This window comes from Aedes albopictus, chromosome 3, assembly GCF_035046485.1.
Source record: "Aedes albopictus strain Foshan chromosome 3, AalbF5, whole genome shotgun sequence".
Taxonomy (NCBI): domain Eukaryota; kingdom Metazoa; phylum Arthropoda; class Insecta; order Diptera; family Culicidae; genus Aedes; species Aedes albopictus.
Window position 1 is genome coordinate 105,531,710 of NC_085138.1, and position 23,890 is coordinate 105,555,599.

The 23,890-nt window shown below is 40.8% G+C and overlaps 1 protein-coding gene across 1 annotated transcript; it reads left to right on the top strand.

The window, feature by feature from the left end:
• Nucleotides 1-15,946: 15,946 nt before the first annotated feature.
• LOC115270410 (histidine-rich glycoprotein-like) lies at nt 15,947-22,879 on the top strand. Its single transcript, XM_029880080.2, has 3 exons — nt 15,947-16,100; nt 16,240-16,470; nt 22,311-22,879. The coding sequence occupies exons 1-3, from the start codon at nt 16,086-16,088 to the stop codon at nt 22,518-22,520; spliced, it is 456 nt and encodes a 151-aa protein (XP_029735940.1). The 5' UTR covers nt 15,947-16,085; the 3' UTR covers nt 22,521-22,879.
• Nucleotides 22,880-23,890: the final 1,011 nt, after the last annotated feature.

A 23,890-nucleotide genomic window follows, 5' to 3' on the forward strand; every position in this document is an offset into this window, starting at 1 on the left:
AACCTCCGTAATCCTATTACAATGCACTAGAAATCTCCGTTATTAATTTAAAATGCACTTGAGACTCCTCGGAGCGCCTTTAAAAGGCTTCAGAAACCTCCTGAAACGCATTTGCAAACCTCTTAAGGCGCCCCTGAATTGCTATCAAACACCCTTGAAACTTTTTGTTACGCCATTCAACTTTTCAGGACGCGCCCCTGTGATCCTAAAACTGCACTGCGCTCGTGCTATCCTGAAGAGTTAAAGGCTCCTGAGACCTTCCCTGAATCACCCTTAAAGTCCATTAAAACGTCCCTGAAACTCTCGTAATCCCATCGAAACCCCAATGCAACCTGTCGAAACGTCTTTAAATGGCTCCTGAAACCTTCGGGAACGCCTATGAAGCCCATTAGAACTCCCTTTTTAGGCTCTGTGTGAATTTCCTGGAAACTCCCCTAGATCCATGTCCAGAAGCAAAACCTGTTCTCGCGAACTTAGTTTCCTAATTAAAACCTTGACTTAATTTATGCACAAAATCCCCTCTTTTTATTGCCTTCTAAATTTATGCAAATTTATGAAATTTGTAAAATGTTTGTTTTTAGTTCCTACGCAGTGAGTATGGAATCTTTTTCAGGAATTCGGCACGAAAGTTTGCTCCGTTTCTCACAACAATGGCCAATCTACCGTGTTCTGTCACGAAGGAGCTTTTAAAATATGATTCCATATTTTTTGATTCAATATCAGCCAATTGGATACCTATCGTCTTTTGTACATACCTACTACATCACACTTTATTTGGAAAGGTTTTATCGCTTAATCACCGCATGAACATCATGAGTCAAACTCCAACACACGCTCTTAACTGCCGCAGGCAATGGGTTCGCTCCGAGCACAACATTGGGAAACTTTAAGCTTAAAAGCATAAGCTACTAATAATTTTATTGTTCCACTTGAGCCGCCATCCAATAAGCCTGAACAGCACAAAAACTATGAAAATTGGCACAACTGAACCATGATATCCAAAATGCAACGACGAAACAAAAACCTTTCTCATTTAGGCGAAACAATTAAGGCACATGTTGGCCCATTAACTAATGTGCAGTTTCTCAACCCCTCTGGGGAGGCCTTTCCCCGCAAAGTTCGATCATTAATCCGCAAAATTTGAACAAACGATTAAGCGAAGGTATATCAATGCAATTCTCCCGCTTTTCAAAGTTCAATGTTCGCGCAATTGCATAACACTTAAGTGAACAACCGACGCCACGCCGTTCAGCACTAAATTACTTAATAATTTTCCGACGATCGATGCTTGGCTGCCGATCTGATTGATCCTGTTGTACCACTGACACAGACTGACTGACTCACTGCACTGCACTAGCACGGGGTGTCTTCGAACGCCAGGACAGGTGACTTGGAGCGTAGCGTTGATCGAACTTGTTAAACGATCATGTTTACATTTACACGCTGTTTGGGTGCTGCACGCAGAGAATTCGGTGATACTTGATGTACTGTGATTCCAACGAGAATCCCTTGTTATTTCAAACATGTGAGAAAGTTTTTGTAAAACTATTTTTAACAATCATAATTTGGCAACAAATGAGCAGATTTTATTGTTTTTCCTTTATTTTACTAAGATATTCAAGTACTTTTGGTAAGTTTACTATCCGTGCAGAGCCGATAGACCCGGTCAGCCAAGCATATGTACCAAGTAAATGTTCAACAAATTTGTTCCTATTTTTCTAGTTTTCAACCAGTTCCACGCATTCGCTCACTGCTTGCTGGCTCACTTTCATTGACTTCCTGCTCAACGACACATTTCCAAACGGTTGCGTTCATTGATAAATTGTGGCACCTAATTAACGCGCAGGGAACGAAATGCCACTGGGAAACTCAAATTGTTGTATCAGTGATGCAACCGCTGAAAATTGAGTTCAAAACAAATTAGTGCGCTCTGATAACGTAAGGTAAGGAAACGTCGAACCCATCCGGAGAATTCCTATTCAGAAACGCAAACCGCCCAGAAACAAAGTCTGCACATGGCTTTGCGTGAGCAAAAGCAATACCGACACGCATCTTTTAGTTAGTTAGTTAGTAGCCACAAATTCCCACAGCATTATTGTGTGGGGTCTTCCCCAAAACCTCAATCCCAAATGCGAGCATGATTCAAGACTCAGCTGACTGTCAGCAGAGAAGTGCTGCACAATATGCAATGAGACTAGAGAGAGAGAACCACCCTGCGAGTTCATATGTGAGGAACTTTTGCGTCGGCAAAGTCGGTGGTTTTGTTCCTCAGTACGCGATGTCGGTGGTATGATGGCCAAGTGGATTTCACATAAAAAGAGAAAAAATTGCATTACGAATTTCCACGTTTTTTATTTCATCAAACGTCTTCATATGTAATGTTCTCGTTAATATTTTATTTATTCTCCTTATTCTTCTTCTTCTACTATTATTTTTCTTCGTCTTTTTCATCTCCTCCTATTTTTCTTAATTGTGTGCTTCTTTTTTCCTTTGCAGCTCTAACCTGGTGAGTCGACAACCTGGAAGGAGCGTCCAACACAGCTGTGGTCCTCACAAAACCACAAGTTTCTACCTGACCTCATGTTTCCACGGGTCAACGGACTCAGAATCATAGCGCTGCAGGAGTTCAGGTGGGAGCCTAGGAATTCCACACATCCGGAAGCAACTCTGTACAAGCGACATGGCACCGCTTCCAAAGTGTTACAGCCCAGCTAGGAGTGCTTCGGGCACATCAGAAACGATGCCAGTAAGTTCCTGATTATGATGATCATACTTGGTAATTGGCAACAGAGATGGAACACTCTTAGGTAACTATGCACAAGTGAGCTGATGGCGACGGAATTCTATCCTCTTAGTAAGGTCGGGTAACACTGACTGGAAACGACGGATGGGCTAATGTCGACGCTGTCTTCTGTCCCATAAAATCGTGGCAACCCTTGGGTGGCCTCCCTGCTTGCATAGATATCCACCAGGATCCTGAGCGACTACTTCATTTGCAGTGAGGGATAGTGCTTCTAAGAGGGGCCCATCAGACATGACTTCGAAGTCCATCAACAGTAACAACGCGTTCGAGTGTGGAGTAACAGAGGGAGCGGCGTTGAATCTGTAGCCTCTTAACTGCTCATAAAGGAAATCATGACAGGAATTTTGTCAAGCACTAGGTCGTTAATTGAAATTAGCACCGCCGTACACACTTCTTACACCCTCACTTACCTTGGTGGAAACATCAACGGTTTTCTGTATTTTGCAGGTAATCAACCAGTTCGAGTAACCAAGGTGAACCAAAATTCAAAAGAAGAATTCTAGCTTTCCGACTGAGTATCAAGCCAAAGCAAAATTGCTTGCAAAATCAAAGGCAACGCAGGTGTATATACAACAAGGGATTGAGCACTTGGAATAATCTGACTACAGAGTAGTTACATTACATGATCTAAGGTTTATTTGCCCATTTGGGCACAGAATTTCACACCGAGAGACGACACATTATATCCCAAGTAACATTTTAAGTTTTGTTCGACTCTACAAGAGATCTTCATGACCAATTTTATAAAACTTGCAATAAAACTGATTTATACATCAAAACCTCCTGATAACCTCTTTAAGAGCATCTTCCGGCTAAGGGGGCGTCCATAAATGACGTAGCTTTTTTTAAGCGATTTTTAATACCCCCCTCCCCCCTCGTAGCATTTCGTCACAAATTCGGATACCCCCCTACAAATGACGTAGCTTGTTAAACAACCCCCCCCCTCTCAAAATTTTGTTATGCCAAAAAGCAAAAAAAAATCTATACTTAGTTCGGATTTCAATTTTAACTTGTATGTTTACCGAATATTATGTAAAAACAACAAAAGCAAGAACACATTGTCGACTGCCAGGTTCAGATCGCCGACATCAAGACCATAGGTGCAACCAGTGGAGATTATCACCAAAGATAATGACTCAATAAACCACCCCACAGTGGGCAAAATCGACCCAAAAAAACGGATCTTTTAACGCCGCTGGTTTCGGTACGTGAAGTTGACCGTTTCTGACGTAAAAAAATACGAGAAATCGATTGGTGCTAAATTCATTCACCGCACGGCACGGGAAGTGGTCCATATTGCCCTTTTTTCATACAATAATAGAATCAAAATGTACTTTCAAGCAACAAGGACAACTGTAGATCGTTGAAAATAGCTGCAGATATAATTAGTGGTTCATGGCAATCATAAAAATACAATAAAGATCCTTTCAAGTGCCTATTTTGCCCCATATGCCCTAACAACGGCCGAAAATTCATACTTTTACCTAATTATGAATAGATTTTTAATGTTACTGATTTGAAGTTGATTTTTTTGGCATAAACAAAAAGCGCTAAATCTATTATCACCAGAATCATCTTCGGGAGTTGTCCAATTTGCCCCATTTTGCCCCATTTTAATAGAAGGAGATTTAAAATGTATTTATAAGAAACAGATACTGCTGAGGAACGTTAGCATTAGTTTTAGGTGCAATTGGCAGCTAACAGTAATTATGCGCGTATATGAAAGATCTTTTCCCTATTTTACCCTACATGCCCCAAAACCTGCTGGATAATACCATATTTTGTATGGTTTTGCAATGTCACTGATTGCAAAACAAATGAGATCATTTTTGATGAATGCGGTTTATCGATTAATACTAAAATCATTCTCGGAATGATACAAACAGCTGTCCATTTTACCCCCATTCGCCTTGCGCTTTTATGTAATGAATTATAAGCTGATATATAAATTCATTAAATTAATAAATTAGTTTCCCTCATTTTCATTGGTGCTGAAATCAACGTAAACGAAAATGCAGTCATATATACGACTTTTTCTATAATTTTAGCTTCTCATGGGGAATTAGGGTATAATAAGTATTTTATAAAATGTGCCAAATATAAACAAAACTGATTAAATAGGCCGTCTTAAAGTACCAATATGTATATATTAAAGATGCTACATTTAATCAATTCTGATCATATTTGCCACATATTAAGATTAAGATTAATGCTTATTTTGCCCTCAGTTCCCCACCAAAAGCAAGAATTGGAAAAAAGTCATATATTACAGTTACTGCCCTTTTGATTACATTGGTTTCAGTACCAGAAGTCGATGAATTCGGACATAAGCAAACACGAGAAATCAATTTATTCATGAGACGACAAAAAATCAGGGCGAATTGGGGTAAAATGGACAGCTGTTTGTACCCTCCCGTGATTCTAAAGCTAATCGATAAACCGTATTTGTATGTATCAAAAATGACTTCATGTTGCAACCATAGAGTAATGCGGGGCAAAAGTTCGCACGGGGCAAAAGTTCGCAGTGGGTCTTTTTCTGAGCACGAGTTAAGAACCCAAACAAATTTGTATGGGTTCGACACATAATCAGGTCAGTTACTTGTCAATAAAAATTGGAACAATTTCGTTATGGTTTGGCAGAGTTATGCAAAAACATGTGTTTCTAGGTGTTTTGATAGAATTTTTGGACCTTGTGGAATAAGAATTTGTAGTAACAGGAAGAAAAAGAATCCCATAACCTCTTGATGTCGGAGAATCGTTATCCCATAGTAGTTCGTGAGGTGCACTCGAATAAACAATAAACTACTAGTGCTTCTTGTAGAAAGGAACATTGCTAAAACCTCGACAGTGGGGCAAAAGTTCGCAGTAGCTGTGGGGCAAAAGTTCGCATTAGATTTCTGAATCTAGTACAGCAATATAATTACAGAATCTTTGGAGCAACGATGATTTCGTATAGAAACTACTATATATGCATAATATGTGTAGTATGCACCCTGAAATCGTTACGGCAGAGGGTTTGAACTTAGTTTTGTAAAAATGTTGATTGTAAGGCAAACATTATGTTCGCCCATTTAAATCAAGAAATGAAGAATGGCTAAAAACTTTTTAAAACATTCTCTTTGTCATCCTCGTCGTGTCTTTTCGTATGTTTCTGAAGGTATTTTGTTCATCTACTATACCGGGATCTTTCATAACTTAGTTTGTAAATTCACAGTTATAATTTAGCACCATACTGACGGGGATAAGATTCGATTACGGTCCCGTTCAACAGTTTTGTTGTATATTAGATTTTTTTTTCATGTATTTTGTGGAACATGTCTCTCTATGATTACTCCAAAATGTATTTTGACAACTTCAGTATCGCTGGAAAGGGCAGCTCTTAGTTAATAGTTGTGGAAGTCTTCATAAAACACACTCTATACAAATGCTGGGCATCAGGTCGTATTCCAGTTGGACCGTAATGCCAAGAACAGAAAGAAATTGATTTCATGGCTAGAGTGGAAAGACGAACATGAATTAACATGAAATAAATGAACATCACACCAATAATCTACCCTGTACAAGGTGCGAACTCTTGCCCCGCATAATGCGAACTTTTGCCCCCACTATGGGGCAAAAGTTCGCATTGGAGTACTTTTATTGAAAATTGTATTACTAAAACTACAAAAGGAATGCGAAAAAATCTAGTACTACGTTTTGAAGGCAACATGATAAGGACCCGTTTAACGAAGAAAAACGATAATATTTTATTTTAGATTAATAGTTATTTTGTGAAGTCTGTTAGGTGCGAATTTTTGCCCCGCATTACTCTAATGTAGAGTGATGTTACAAAACAATACAAAAAATTTCATCATCCAGCAGTTTTTGGGGCATGTAGGGTAAAATGGGGAAAATATCTTTCATATGCGAGTATGATTACTGTTAGCTGCCAATTGCACCAAAAACTAATTTTAACGTTCCTTAGCAGTATCTGTTTCTTATAAATAGGTTTTAAATCTCATTTTTCAATGAAAATAGGGCAAAATGGGGCAAATTGGACAACTCCCGAAGATGATTCTGGTGATAAAAGATTTAGCGATTTTTGTTTATACCAAAAAAATCAACTTCAAATCAGTAACATTAAAAATCCATTCATAATTAGGTAAAAGTGTGAATTTCCAGCAGTTGTGGGGGCATATGGGGCAAAATAAGCATTTAAAAGGATCTTTATTGTATTTTTATGATTGTTATGAATCTCTAATTATACCTGCAGCTATTTTCAACGATCTACAGTTGTGCTTGTTGTTTGAAAGTACATTTTGAATCTCTTCTTGTATGAAAAAAGGGCAAAATGGGGCAAAATGGACCACTTCCCGTGTCGTGCGGTGAATGAATTTAGCACCAATCGATTTCTCGTATTTTTTTACGTCAGAAACGGTCAACTTCACGTACCGAAACCAGCGGCGTTAAAAGATCCGTTTTTTGGGTCGATTTTGCCCACTGTGCACCCATCGTTCTGCTTGATGCCGAAGAACAGCATTTGCATTAAATCCATTTTATTTCATTTCTTTTTTTGTGTGTTACAATTAGTTTTACATTGCAAGAGATCCTACTTTGAGTATTACAACTTTGATTACAATTTGATTAACATTTTGGTTGTTTTTGTTTCTTTTGATTTGGGTTCTAATTTACATTTTGGCTAGCTTTGCACTTGTTATTTTAATTTATTAATTCGAAAACCTACCTAGTGCCGAAGAACAGGGAGTTGAAGCTCCCAATATAGGTAATCTATATTGCAATCTGTAAACTGTAATCTATTAGAAATATCAAATTGGTTTCGTTTGCATTAAATGTACCATGACATTTGAGGGATCCTGCAGGAGTTTCTTCTAAAATTCTTTTTGCAGTTTATTCTTTAATACCTCAAGGAGCTTCCTTTGGGATTCCCATTTTTGAGAATTCCTCGCCTATTAATTCCTCCAGCATTTCCTCCAGAGATCCCTCCAAGAATTCCTTCCGGAGTTTTTTCTTACATTCCACCAAAAGTTCCTTCTGAGATTTCCCCGGGAGTTTTTAAAGGTTTTTATTGAAGTTTATTAAAGGTTTCCTTCAGGAGTTCTTTCAAAGTTTTCTTCTCCTCTCCACCAGCAGTTCCTTCGGACATCTGATCAGGGATTTTAACCGGAATTTCTTTTGAGATTCCATCAGAACTGGGTTTTCTGGGTTTCCTAACGAAGTTCCTTTCGGGATTCCTCCAGGAGTTCCTTCTTGGTTTCCTTCAGGAATTCTCTCAGATTTTCATTCCAAGACCTCTGCAAGAAACCCCTCCGGCATTCTTCAAAACCCCTCCAGGATTTGCTTCTAGGATTCCTCCAGGAGTTTTTTTTTTCAGATTGCTTTTCCAGTATCCCTCCATTCACTCCTTCCAGTATTCCTCCAGGATCTCTTAGAATTCCGCGAGGAATCCCTTTACAGATTCCTCCCATTTTTTTCCTCCTCCCCTGTTGGGGAAATTAAGCCACTGTGTCCAATAACCTGAACTTTCTCTGTGGCTGAACTTTTGTGGCATTCCTCCCATAGTTCCTTCGGGAATACCTCCAGGATTTCTTTCTTAGATTTCACCAGGAGTTCTATCTGGATATCTTCCGGGATTCCACAAAATATATTTTCGAGATTCCTTCAGAAATTACTTCCGGGATTCCATCGAAAAATTCTTTCTGCAGAAATTGAACCAGGAGTTCCTTCTAAAACTCTACAAATAGCTCCTTCTGAGATTCTTTCAGGAGTTGCTTCTGAAAATTTTCTGGAAGTTCCTTCAAGGATTCCTTCTGAGATTCCTCCAAATTCTTTAGGAATGTTTTCATAAGTTTGTTTTTCTCTGTAATTCCCAGTGGGAATTCCTGTGGAAATGTTGTCCTTTTTCTGTTGGGAAAACCTATAAAGAACGCTATGAGAAATTCTTTACAAAGTTGCTAGAGGAGCTCCTTAAGAAATTATTGGAGGAATTCTTCGAGGAAGTCCTGTAGAAACTATATAAGGAACTCCTCGAATAATGACATAATGCCAGAACTTAGATTTTTTGTCCTTTGCAACCTTTGCGGTGTGCAGTGCCCTATAGCAAGCAGCAAACTATTGATTTTTTTCTGTATACACAACACATCATTCTTTACGCAGGATTCCAATACCATTTTCTCAGATACAGTTGTTGCGTAGGATAGTTGCATGCCTTATGAAAGGAAGCTAGCATTCATGTCCATTATTTGTTATTTACATTAACGTGAATGGAAAAAAAAATCTTGCAATTTATTTTTACTTTGATTTACTGGATAATGATACTTAATGCAAGTAAAATTTTCATTATTTATGAAATACTTTTTAAATCAACAGGCTTAGTAGAAAGCTACGTAGCATATCATAAACCCCTACCCCCATATCGTCACACTTCGTCACAAAATCACAAACACCCCCTCCCCCCAAAAAGCTACGTCATTTATGAACGACCAAAGTGGACCACTCTCGGAGAGGTTTTGCAAACCGCATTAAGAGTAGCAATAAAACCGTTTTAAAACCTAGTAGAAAAATTCCCCATTCTCGATTGTTATTGTTTTTTTTTCAACAAAAACTATGACAGCTCAAGATGCAGAGAAGCTTCTTCGATGGCACGCAAAGTTCAGGACGATACATCATTCGTAAGTAGAAGCGGTCATTTCAAAGTAATATTTTAGTTGTTATTGTGTTGGTAGGCTTATGCGCATTTAATTTTACCGTGAATATTGTTGGGGTTGCAGAATCATAAAATTAATGCGCTTCAAAAATAGTGAATATTATCATCTTGGAATGAAATGAATCAATTTGTTTATTTAGTAAAACTATCTCGAATCACAAGAAAACTCAGCAGAAAGAGTATATTTATGTGAGCATGTTATGGAAATGGTGGCAAATTATCAATTCATTGCTAATTTGACCAAAATTAACTATTTTCCATTCACGTTAGCTAATCCTTCAATATGGCGACAACCATAATCAGCGAAAATAAAACGAAAGCAAGTTTACTTTTATGATGACCGCAATAAACCTAAAAATGTCGTAGTTCTGCTTTTCCACCAACAGATGTCGTTACTAATCGAACGGATCGCCATCTGTTGAGAGTTTTAACAGTTTTATTGTGGTAATAATGATTGCCAGAAGGTTTACAAATCGGAAAGTTTTGTTTACTCTTAAAATCTGTCTTTATGGATATCTTCAAGTATACTATAAAACATTTTATCAATGGTTTTAATAAAAGCAGTCATAAAACTGCGAGTTTTAATTATTGCTGTAATAAATCCCTAATAAAAATCAAACAAAACCAATCAGCAATGAAATTGTTACTTGGGTATGGGTACTTGCCCTTTACCGATGACTTCGCTGACGTTCCGCAATGTCTCGTTGACGGGATCGAGCATGGGCCGGGGGGCTCGAGTTTCGGTAGTCGGCCGACAGGGTGGCACTCTGGTTGTTCCGGAATTCCGTGGTATATCGGCCGTGGACCAACAGCGTTGTTCACCGGACCTTGACCGATGGTAGAACGTTGGATGAACGTTAGTACGTCGGCAATGGTCCGACCGGGTGACTCGCCGGACCTTGATCGATGGCCGAACTCCTGATGCTCGTGGTACGCCGGCAGTGGGCTGACGGGATATCTCACAGGTCTCCGCCCGGACGTAAGCTCCTCAGATGTATCGGGATCAAAAAAGGCTGGTCGAAGAGTGGTGTGTACCGGTTCCGGACCGATACGGAAGGTACGAGCTTGTCAACTGGAATGGCTAAGGCCCACCAGTGAGGTTGGAGCACGGGGATGCTACGATTATCTGATTTTGTTCCCGCTTATCATGCGCAACCAGTGCTCACTAATACCAACATTCACTCAATACAGCAGCGGAAGAAAATAAAGAAAAGCGCACTTTTGCGAACAAAGTTTGCGAAAGAGGTATTGTGCGTCTTTTCACAAGCGATTCCCACTCTCTGTAGGAACATTACCAAAACATCGATACTCTGAAATTGAAAAATATCAATTAATGCCGCTTTTTCATGATCAAAACTTTTATGAGATCTATTGTGATGTAAGCGTTTTGCACCGATATCCCTAGTAAAAAGGTAAACAAACAAATTTCACGACTGTGTTGGTGAATATTTTGGCTGGAGCATAAATTTATGCTCCACGTAAGGAGGCACAATCCAACCTGTCAAACTCCATAGTGAAAAAATAGGTTGTCGTCCCCGTGGGTTGGAGTGAAGGAGCTGATGATTGGCTCGATGTCCCAGGCAAGACTAAGGTCCACCAAGGCGCCCGGCTGTTCCTCAACTTGACGACAAATCCGGAAGAAGCGGGTGGCCTTCCTCGCGTGACCGCGTGGCCGGGATCCAAGATGGCGGATGACAACGACGCGACTAGTCGCTTTCCTTCTCGTGGGCGAGATTCACGCGGTTCCGAGGGTTTTGTCCAGCTTTCTTGGAGTTTGTCCGGTCTGAGAGTGCACTGGGGACAAAACAATCCACTCCGGGGATGATACCCGAATTGGGAAAGGGAAAAAAGAAAAGGTCCGCAAGCACTCACGGACCTAATCCAGTGCAATTAGTACCCTGCATCGCTCTCGTGCTGTGATTGCATACTACCACTTTTGTCCTATTTAGAGTTTTCTAACAATTACCTTTTCTCATGCAATTGAATGCACCGAACAATGGTGATTCGTTTTTGGCTTAACTTCTTCTTTAGTTCACTAGGTCTGAGTAATTAGACCCACTAACTCTTCTGGCTAAACAAGCACTTTTCTTTTCGAACTATATACACCGCATGCAGGAATATTGAAATTTATATCAGTTCTGTAACAAATTTTGAAAACGACGTATAATCAATGCTACACCATTGATTATACGTCGTTTTCAAAATTTGTTACTGAGTTCACTTTGGAAGTCACAGCGAGAGAGAGCGTGATCGTTCGAACAGAATTTAGTCTACCCAATAATCGGTCCAACCAACAAGGTTGCATCGAAAAGCCGAAGTTTGACACTTCGCCCTTCTTGACAGTTGGCACCCCTTCCATACTAGGAATGGAAATTAGGTCAACTCCGTTTTAGTAATGGGTTGGAAACTTAGCTCCACCAAGGTGTATCTAGTTTGGTGGGAAAGCATAAAACGAGTGATAATTTGATTAGCTTTTTAGTGTGGATCTTTTCAATAGACAACGGGTTTACGGCCACCAGTAAGGTTGTCTACGTTTCTTTTGGATGGGAGTTGGAGATAGGGGCTTACTGGTGGGTTACGGAACGACATGGGAATGCTTGTGGAGGAGCCAACAAGCCACAAATTGGAACCAACGGTTACAAATCCGTTCGCGCGTGGAGGTTTGGCAAGATTGCCCCTACGAGGGACTGGTGTACCCACCAGCGAGCAGACGACAGGAAGTTCAACGAGTGAAGCAAGTGGAGCACGAGGCTGTGCAGAGCCGGCTGAGGAAGTACAGATGGCCGCGAACCTCACACGGGCGCTGAACCGCAACACTAGCGGACTACTGAAGCTGGCGGTAGTTGCCGAACAGCTGAACGAGCTGATCGGCTAGCGGAATAACATCAGCAATGACCTGAAACATGGCCTGCTGAAGCTCCGCAAATCGTTGGCTCTGGTTAAGAAGTAGTACGATCTCCAGGTCGAAGAGCGGAGTGCCGCTGATGCGAGCAAAGAGAAACGGTTCACCAAAACGAACAGCCTTTTCTTTGCAGGCAAGTTGCGACGATGCAGCATAACACCATGTAGTTTGCTGGGACCGTAGCGGAGAGGTCATGAGACGCGGCCCAAGAAGCGTCAGACAGATTCTCGATAAATTTCGGGAGTACAACTTGCAGACCCACCATCTGTTTATTGATTTCAAGGCGGCGTACGATTCAGTGAAGAGAAACAAGTTATGGCAGGTTATGATCGAACATGGTTCTCCGGCGAAGCTGAGTAGACTGATTCGTGCAACGCGTGAAGGTTCGAAATCAAGTGTACGGGTTGCGGATGAAATTTCGTCATCGTTCGTAATCTTAGACGAGTTGAAGCAGGACGATGTTCTTTCGAACTTACTGTTCAACATAGCGCTGGAAGAAATTGGTGTGCAAACAAGCGGAACCATTGTCACGAGGTTGCATCCTGGGCTTCACGGATGATATCGACATCGGGATCGACCGTCGGGCCGTGGAAGAGGCGTTCCTACCTTTTAAAAGGGAGACTGCGAGGATTGGACTAACGAAGAACACCACAAAGACCAAGTACATGATTGCTGGTGGCCAACGCCGGTCCGGCCTAGGTAGTGGGGACGAAGTGGTGCAGGTAGTGAAAAGTTTGATGTTGTGGACGAATTTGTTTATCTTGGTACTCTAGTAACGGGCGATAATGAAGTTACCCGCGTGGTGAAACGACGGATTGCAGCTGCGAATCGAGCCTTTTTCGGTCTGCGAAACCAGCTGAAGTCCCGTAGGCTGAAAACGAAGATAAAACTTGCGTTGTACATGACTCTGATTCTTCAGGTCGATTTATACGGCCATGAATCGTGGACGTTAAGAGAAGCTGATCGAAGAACCTTTGGAGTCTTCGAACGTAAACTGCTGCGAACAATTTTCGGCGGTAAACTGGAGGACGGCATCTGGTGGCGTCGCATGAACCACGAATTGTACAAAGTATATAAAGAGATAGATATAGTGAAGCGAATAAAATACGGCAGGCTGCGGTGGGTTGGACACGTAGCTCGTATGCCGGAGGAACGACAATCTAAAACCATATTCAGCAGAGAACTAGGAAGGGGCCGTCGGCTTCGTGGTAGGCCGCGCACACGGTGGCTTTTTGCTGTTGATGAGGACCTAAGGGCTCTAAACGTTCAGGGTGATTGGAAGCGATTGGCCCTGGACCGAGACCGGTGGAGGCGAATGCTTCATTCAGCGTAGACTCACCGCTACGAGTTGTAGCCCATCAAGTATCATGTATCAAGTAAGTATCATAAGATTGATCATCCTAGAGACGGAATAAAAAAAATACGTACCTAATTATTTTCTAATTACAGATCCAGCAAGTATCACGATATTCGGAGAACCACTATATAGATTTTCTATAGAATGACCGACGATATGATTCTGTTTACCTTATACATTGAACCGTTGAAAGGAAGAATTTCAGATAACATAACATGGGTTTTAGTTTATGATATGGTCTTGTACCATTTGGGCAGGTGTACCTATTTTGGGCACTTGCTGCTATAACTAAGTCAATTTCAAACCGATTGATTTGAAATTTTGTATAGAGTTAGGCACGTACAGTATCTAACTCAGTACAAAAAATCAAATCAATCGGTTTGAAATTGACTTAGTTATAGTGGCAAGTGCCCAAAATAGGTACACCAGCCCAAATGGTACAGTATCCTAGATTTTTAAAGGTAAAGTTATTTCTGCCGACGATTTCAACAACATCCTAATTCGAAATGATGGTGCGTTTGATCGTATTATGTGTATTTTTAAAGAGTATGGCGGCATGTATGCAAAAATACGTAAGTATTAAGCTAATAAAATCGACATACATGAGGTTCAATCATATAGCCGAGGCGGTAAACGCACGGGTATTCAGCATGACCATGCTGAGGGTGACGGGTTCGATTCCCGGTCGGTCCAGGATCTTTTCGTAAAGGAAATTTCCTTGACTTCCTTGGGCATAGAGTATCTTCGTGCCTGCCACACGATATACGCATGCAAAATGGTCATTGGCAGAGGAAGCTCTCAGTTAATAACTGTGGAAGTGCTCATAGAACACTAAGCTGAGAAGCAGGCTATGTCCCAATGAGGACGTTACGCCAAGAAGAGAGAGAGAGAGGTTCAATCAAGTAAAAGTGGGACCTCAAAATATAGAAGAAGTGAACTGTTTAACAAAGGCCTGCAAAATGGTGAGGAGCGTCCAACATAGCTCTGGTCCTCACAAATCCGTACCCCATGCTGGTCACCAAGAAGCTGTGGATCAAACAGTATCTGTTCTGGCATCCAATCGCTGAGAAAGAAATCTAAGGTGGTAGCCCAGTCAGCGTGGTCGTCCCAGTATTAGTTGGGGGCCCTTGAAATATGACATCCATCATTTTTTCAGAATTTTTAGATCCCCTCCCCCCTCCGTCACGCTTTTTCGTTTACCTAATACAAAGACGACCCCTGAACAGAACTGGCACGATCGCCCGAATCCCCAGTACGAATGGCATAGGAGAAAATACGACTTAATACAATCGGCAGAGACCCACGCGACGAAAAAAGGACTACGATTGGAAACTTGGAACATTGAAACAAGTCACATTTTATCTATAAACTGCAAAGAAGTTTTATGAAAAATCGGATTACTTTTAAAACATTTCCTTGAAAGCTCGCCAAAAATCATATAATTTCAGAATTACTGTTGTTCTAGGTAATCTTTCATAGGCATTTCAAGGAATTTTGTCACTTTTGCAGTAATTGGCTTCTTTAGTGGTGTTGAGATAATTCCATATTCTGAATCTGCACGCAAAACTGAGCCGAAATCCAAATTTCCATCAATTTTGGTGCCCGGGAACCTATTTAAAAATCAATTTGAAATTTGTAAGGGGGCGATTTGTCGAATCACCCCTCGTCGCTCCCATACAAATTTCAAATTCAATTTTAAATAGGTTCCCGGGCACCAAAATTGATGAAAATTTGGATTTTGGCTCAGTTTGGCATGCAGATTCAGAATATGGAATTATCTCAACACCACTAAAGAAGCCAATTGCAGGAACCATAAATTATAATGTACCAATCACACTTCTCCCTCGAAGAGAGCGATTCACGCTTAAAACCCGACAGAAGCGTGCACTCTATAGCAGCATAGAAGTCTCGCGAAAGCCTCTCTCTCAACTTTCCTCCCATCATGACGCGGAGCCGTTTGGGGGTCGCTTTGCTACCGTTGACGCCACCATGCCATGCCTGTTCCACGCCACACCGTCGTCCATACCTTCAAAGGTATGTTGGGGCGGCCCGCGATGCTGCCCGCCCGCCAAATCGGAAAAAAGTTTGCGCGCACAACGGCTTGGCGCGTTGCTGCCTTCTCCGATGTGGTAGGTATCGGTCGGTTTCCGCGGAGGGGGCCACTGGTATAAGAGCACTAAACATTGGCCACTTTTCAATCATAGTACCGTCATCAACCGATCGGTGTGAAGAGAATTGAACAGCAATACGCAGAAGCTGAAGGTGTTCCTTAGTGTTATCTTAGTGAGAAGTTCGAAAAGAAGCTACGCAACCAAACGACATGTTCCGAGCAATTGTGAGTGTTTTAGAATGGGATCCGTTTGGAGGAATGTGAAATTCTGAATGATTGTGTATGACGAAGGACTCGAGCGTGATGTTGTTACGAAGTGCCATGTAGATTATTGACGTGAATTACCATCCGTTGTTGTTCGCAGATCTTTGTGACGCTGTTTGCGGTGTGCTTTGCCGGGTACATCCACCACCGGCAGGATGACGATGAGGTGGCCGAAACCGAGCACCATCACAACATCGAGCACAAGCATGCCACCTCGCATCAGAGCTTCAAGATCCATCACTTCCACGCCGTCCCGGTGTACGTCAAGAAGGAGGACCAGCAGTTCCTGAAGCACCCGGTTGAGGTGTCCGGAATCAAGCACAACCTGAAGGTGGGTTCGTGGGGGGACTGTGAGGAAGTGGTTGTGTAATTGTGGGAATTGGACTGACTAGAAGCTTTAGCGAAATGTTCGGTATAGTGACAGAACTGGCTGGTCCAGATTTTTGAAAGCTGTCAAGACGCGGAGGAAGATTTCGAATCGAACGACCGGTTATTGAATGTCCCAAAACTCCTGAACGTTGAAAGTTCTGAATCAGTGTTACACCTTCTAAAATCGAGTGTAACACTATTCTCTGAAGAAGCAAAAACAGCGAAAGACGAATGATTACCCAAATTAGTCAAAAGTGAATATAAGGTGACGTTGGGTATTACATATCGGGAAAATTGTTCTCCGCGTCGGCCAAAATCCTGAAACTTGATCGTATAATTCAACTTGGTTGAAAAGGATTTGAGCTCAATTCTGAATTCAACAGCTCTCACAAAATCCCCATTGACAAAGAGAACAAAACTGCCGAAAATACACAGGGGAAACCCTATCTAATGGTCAGGAGATAATGTTTCATGTAAATTATGACTGTCCCAACCTTGCCACTTGTCTTTGGTTCTGGAAGGTCATCGAATGAGTCATTTTCATAAGCTCAATGGGCTGTATTGTACGACCAGTGAAAAAGTTAGATGTTTTGACCGTATCCTGAATCCTTCGAAGAACATCAACACGAATCTTTCGAAGAACACCATTCCTTCAGCAGTTCTTCCAAAAATCCATTTGAAGTTCTTCCAAGGATTTCTTCTGGAGTTCCTACTATAGATTCTCGAAAAAAAAACCAACTACATGTCCTCCAGGAATCCCTCTTTAAGTTCTTGCAGGGATTCCTGATGGAGTTCCTTTAGACGTTGATACATGTGGCAGAATTCCTTCTGGAATCCTTCCTGGATTTTCCCAGTGATTTTCTAGAGCTACTACAGAAATTGTTTCTGGAGATCTTCCAGTGATTTTTCCTGGAGATGCTTCATTAACATTTTTTCTACAATATCACCAATGATTGCTTCTAGGATACCCCCAGAGATTTCTCCTAAAGTTTCTCGATCATTTTTATCTATTGGGAGACCACCAGCGATTATTCATTGAGAACTTGAAGTAATAAAGGTACAATCCCAATTATTAACTAAGGATCGTTTTCTTCAGCTCGGCTTAACCCTTTGAAGCTGGATTTTTTTTTTCAAGCGTTATTATGGAGTTTTTCTAGGTTTTTCTGTAGTTTTGCTGGTCAATAGCATAAAAAATAGAATATTATGCAGAATATTTTTTCTGAATAACCTAGGTCGTCCAAACTATTCTTGAGTTTAGATCCTTAAGTCTACGAGTGTAACGGTAACTTCTTTCATTATACAAAGCTACGATTTGTAATCTATCATATCCAGTAAGGCTTCTGAAAGATTAATAGACAACATCAGATCAACGGGATATCCTAGGTCATCCAAACTGTTCTTGATTTTCAAACCTAAAGTCTGCGGGTGTAACGGTAACTTCTTTTATTATACAAAGCTACGATTAGAATTCTATTATGATCAGTAAGTCTTCTGAAAGTTCAATAGACGGTAGGTCCAAGGTCATCCAAACTATTTCTGAGTTTAGACTCTAAAGTCTGCGGGTGTAACGGTGACTTTTTTCATTATACAAAGCTACGATCTATCATGTCCAGTAAGTCTTCTGAAAGGTTAATAGATTACATCAGATCAGTCGGGATATCCTAGGTCATCCAAACTGTTCTTGAGTTTAGATCTTAAAATCTACGGGTGTCACGGTAATTTCTTTCATTATATGAAGTTACGAGTTGTAATCTATCATGTCCAGTAAGTCCATAATATCCCAAAAATATATAGCAACGCTTATTGTTCGACTTTGGTAGGTACAGTAGGTTAAGTATTACTACTAAACGTGGTGGCAAAGCTATTATTACAAGTATATCCCTGAAGCAATAGTCTCCGGAGTAGTGTTGTTGATCTGGAATATCTCAACACAATCTTGAAATGACTCATGATATGCCAGGGGGATTACAGAACACAGCTAAAAATTCATTGTGATAATAACTACTGTTATATCAAGAGCTAAACTTCAGAATAGTTTGGACGACTCTCAATGTCCAAAAGGTTCATAATAAAATATAGTAAAGACTGCCCCAGGAAGTATGAACGCACCTAGTCTTCAGTTGCCTGGGCCTGATCGACGGACGGTTCTTGTTTCGGGCTTTGTTTTGGCTGTTTCTGCTTACTATAGGGTCGAATATCAAAACGTCCTTTGCTACGATGATTATTAGAACTCGAAATGGTATCTGTTTGGTCATATGCCGCTCTGTGTTAGTTAGATGGTTTTTTCTTGTGCTCAAATATCTTCATCAAAAGTTCATCCAAACGAGGATAAGAAGAATCTTTATTTTTGAGCCAATTTTTGCATATGCTCAAACGTGTCAATCCCACTGTGTTTGCTGATGGCTGCTTACACGGTTTTCTGACTTACGCCCTCCGTATTTTGCTCATTTACTAAGTTCTGTACATCATTTGTGCACATTTTTTCGATGATGTTCCGCTGAAAGTTCATGTAAGTTCATGTATTTTGTCTTAAATGTTTATAATAAAAAAGCAGGTCCAGCAACCACGGATATATATTAGGCCGTCCCTTATTTAGCAAAAAATGAAAATGTTATTAGTTCGTTGTTTGAAAATGATCGCTTCACCCCTCAAGGGGCCTGTCAAAAGTTGTCAAAAATTGTATGGGACCAAATAAACATGATTTTTTTTTTCTACTAAAACTGATGATTTTAGGACTCATATGGGCCAAAAATGTGCTTAGAGTTGCGATATCTCTACTCGTTTCTAACAATTGAACAATCAGCATTTTGACGATGTTTTTAAATCCCAAATGAAACCTATCCTAATTTACTCAATAACTTAAAAACGAATTGAGATATCGCAGTTCTAAGCACATTTTTGAACCTTTTGGGTCCTAATTTTTTAGGTTTTAGTAAAATAGCGTATTTTACTGTCGAAAAAAAATCATGTTTTTTTTTGTTCCAATACAATTTTTGACAACTTTAGACCCCTTGAGGGACCACTTAGCCTTGAGCCTTGTAAAATAAGGGACGGCCTACTATATATGCAACGTTAGACAGTGTAGCAGATATGGCTGTTGCTACGAGTGTAGACCTGAAGTGCTGAACTCCAAGGTAAAATGGTTGACCTGGAATATCCCTGTAGTGTCTTTAAATGACATATGAGATTTCAAGAGCTTCGCGGATCCAAGCAGATTATGCAATACTATTATTTATGGCGAAAACACATAAAGTTTTCCTTGTTCATTTGAATCACTTCATTAAAGAACAGTTTGAACGAACCTGACTGTCCCAAAGGTTTATAATAAAAAGTAAACTTCAGATTAGTTCAGTACTCACGGGTAAATATGCAACGTTACTCAGTATAGCGGATATGGCTAATTTTACGAGTGTAGACTTGAAGTCCTGAACTCCAAGCTAGTTTGGCTGACCTGGCATATCCATGTAGTGTCTATAAAAGATGTCAAAAGCTTTACGGATCCCAGTAGGTTATGCAATGCTTTTATATGTGGCGAAAATACATAATATTATTTTTGTAGATTTGAAGGACTTCACTGTAGGACAGCTTGGAACACCTAGAACATCCCAGAATATAAAACACCTGTTGATATTCTTGACGAAGGCTTAATTGATTGATTTGTCTTTATTAAAGAGACTTTCAGCCCTTGGCTGGTTCGTCTCAAGGCTTAATGAGTATATTTAAACGTAACCCATATCCATGTTCTACAAAAAATATGTTGGATTACTGTAGAACGAAAATCAGAGATTTCATTATGAATGCTTCCACGTTATTCCTAGTATTTTATTTATCAGGAACTTCCAATCAACCTCAGTCACTAAACATTTTCCAGCATTTTTTGTCCGAAAGTCTTCCACAATATACTTTTTTCAGCATCTTCTCTCGAAACATCAGCAGTATTTCTTGTGTGTAAGACTTTATCTTAAGTGTTTTTTTTTTTCTAAAAAATTCTCACGACTGGCATTATAATTCCTACGAAAATGCTGTTAACAAGTATTTCTCAAATTTCGTCTAAAGCATTCCACATAAAATACTTTTGTGAATGCTGAAAATTCTATCAATATCAGGAAAATTATCATAAGTTCCATTAGGAACTACCTGGAGCTACAAATGTGTATCAATTTCTCTAGAATTGATTTATAAAAAAAAATCTAAAGGCATTCTTTTGCATTTAGCTATACGGAAATATATTCGGACTTCACTTTAAATTCTATAAAAATTACTCCTAAGTATCCTCAGTTTTGTAAGAAATCTGTCAAGGGATTATCATGATTTATTCTGGAAACCAGAATCTACAAGTTATTCATGAAAAAACTCTTCCATGGAGATTTCTAAAATTACCATGCAAAACTTGCGAATTCTGCAAAACATCAGGTCGGATGCATCAAGATAGGCTGAGAAATTCCTTCTGATCTGCAAACAGCGCTTTAATTTAAAAAATCTCACAATACTTTTGAAAACCCATTTTTTTTTTTAGAATTTGACCTTTAATTTGAAAAAAAAAAAACGAGAATTCTTCTTCTTTTCTCTCTTTTGTTGCGTATCAACTGGGACCTGCCTGAACCTTATTCTTTGGTTGTATTTTCCAATGAAAGTTAAAAAACTTAAAAGGATCCTAAAGTTTAGGACCTAAACCAACCGGAAGTTGAATCCCTTACACTCAGCATTAGTATGTGACACGCTTGTATGGAAAAAATAAATCCTCGCTCCAGTCGACTTTTTAGATGCCATTTAGGTCCCATATGATCTGTACAAAATTTCAGCGCATTTGGTGAAACTATAATTTAGCGCAAGCGGTTCAAAGTTTGCATAGGATTTACTATGGGAAAAGTTACACTTTCAAACAAAAAATCCCAGAGGTCACCCTTTGCCTCCTTAATTCAAATCGATCAACGTTTCATGTAGAAAAATCATTTATGAAACTTTCCTTCGAAGACCGCAAAACGATTGGAAGCTTGTGGAAAAAGTTATTGATTTATTACCGATTAGTGATCTAACGAACGACTTTTTGTTTTGTTTTATTAGCAGCACTGTAGCTGCTGCCTTGGCTGCTGCTGTTTCTGGGGGTGGTGATGCCTCCCGCCACCCCATGCAACAACGGTAGCAGCAGTGCTGCTGATAAAACAAAACAAAAAGCCGTTCGTTAGATCACTAATCGGTAATAAATCAATAACTTTTTCCACAAGCTTCCAATCGTTTTGCGGTCTTCGAAGGAAAGTTTCATAAATGATTTTTCTACATGAAACGTTGATCGATTTGAATTAAGGAGACAAGGGGCGACCTCTGGGATTTTTTATCTGAAAGTGTAACTTTTCCCATAGTAAATCCTATGCAAACTTTGAACCGCTTGCGCTAAATTATAGTTTCACCAATTGCGCTGAAATTTTGTACAGATCATATGGGACCTAAATGGAATCAAAAAAGTCGACTGGAGCGAGAATTTGATATTTGTCCCATACTACTCAGCATGGTATTGCTAAATACCTGCGCGTTAAGATCTTAGAACACAGGGTCAAATATTTGTCTAAAAAACAATGCTCAAGCCGATCGAGTCAAACCAATGTTTGTTTGAGTCGATCGAATTTTTATTAGTGTCAAACAGATGAAGTTTCATGAGTTCTTTCCTTGTCAAATATGTGACCCTGTATATGTACTTATAACTTAGCCCTTGATGTTATATGTTTACTACCTTTTTTCTAAAAACTGTTTGCCTCAAAAAACTGCATACACCTCTAACCTAACCTTCGTCCCTTCATTTTGCAGATCGTCCACCCGGAAACCGAGCACAACCACGGTCACGGTCTAACCCTGGAGAACCACAGCGAGTTCGACAGCAAACTGCACGGAGGCTACGGACACGATCTGGGCCATGCCGGTTCGGAGCACGTTGCCGCCCAGGACTACGGTCACCACCAGGAGTACGAACACCACCAGCACCACTACGGCCAGCTGGAGGAACAGGAAGAGAACTAAAAGGTGTCTGCCACCAAGGAGGGTCCTCTCACCCTGACGCCCTCAACTGACTGTTATTGGATAATGTTGTGTACACTACTTGTGATATAGTCAATTTTTCTACTATTTAAACCGAGTTCCGCTGTCGTTCGTATTCTACGCGCGTACCGAAATGCGTGCCATTATTGCAGCAGAGATTGCAGCGAAGGGAACTTGATTCGAGTGCAGGAATAACTCCCACTTGGATGCAACCATGACAAATCGTATTTAAATTATCAAACCATGACATCATCCGTTGTTAACTATTGTTTCCCATATTTGTTACGAATCTCACCTAATGAAGACTTAATAAAAAGGAAAATCATTTAATTATTTAAAAACATATGCACAGACATTTATTTCCACAACATCACATTTAAGACAAGACATGCACAATAATACGCCACAATACTCGGTTTGTGGCTGCCGCTCTCCATCCTCGGTCGCGCCCAATGCTCGCTAGGTCACGCTCCACTAGGTTCGCCCATCGTGCTCTCTGCACTCCACACCTTTTTGTGCCAATCGGATCAGTAGCGAACAGCAACTTTGCATGGTTGCTATCCGACATTCTTGCTTCATGCCCTGCCACCGTATCCTTCCGACTTTGGCCACCTTCTGGATGCTGGATTCGTCGTAAAGTGCAGAGAGCTCGTGGTTCGTCCTTCTCCGCCACCAGTGTCGCGAAGCATCAGCGTACAAGTCACAAAAAAGCTGATAAACACCAAGCTTGTGTCACCCTGTCTCTGCGGTTTCTGATTTGTCATTCCAGGCGTGTCATGCTAGCTGGTTCGTATCACCTTGGGAAGGGTGACTCCAGAAAGCGGTTCAAGTGATTGTCTCGTGATGGTCGCGATTATTCGCAAGACTGTCCGCCACACACCGCCGAAGATCGTTCTTAGCTCGCGTCGCTCGAAAACTCCGAGTGCTTGCAGGTCCTCCTCGAGCATGGTCCATGTCTCGTGCCCGTAGAGGACCACCGGTCCTATTAGCGTTTTGTACATGGTGCATTTGGTGCATCTTTTTCGACCGCAGTTTCTTCTGGAGCCCGCAGTAGGCCCGACTTCCGCTGATGATGCGTCTCCGAATTTCACGACTCACGTTGTTGTCAGCCGTCAGTAAGGATCCGAGGTAGACGAGTTCTTCTACCACCTCGAAGGACTCCCCAGCCATCGTAACATTACTACTCAGACGGATCTGGTCGAATTCGGATCCGCCTACCAGCATGTGCTTTGTTTTCGAGGCATTCACCATCTGTCCGACCTTGGCTGCTTCGCATTTCAGGCGGGTGTACAGCTCTGCCACCGTTCCAAATGCTCTGGCGATGAAGTCCATGTCGTCCGCAAAGCACACAA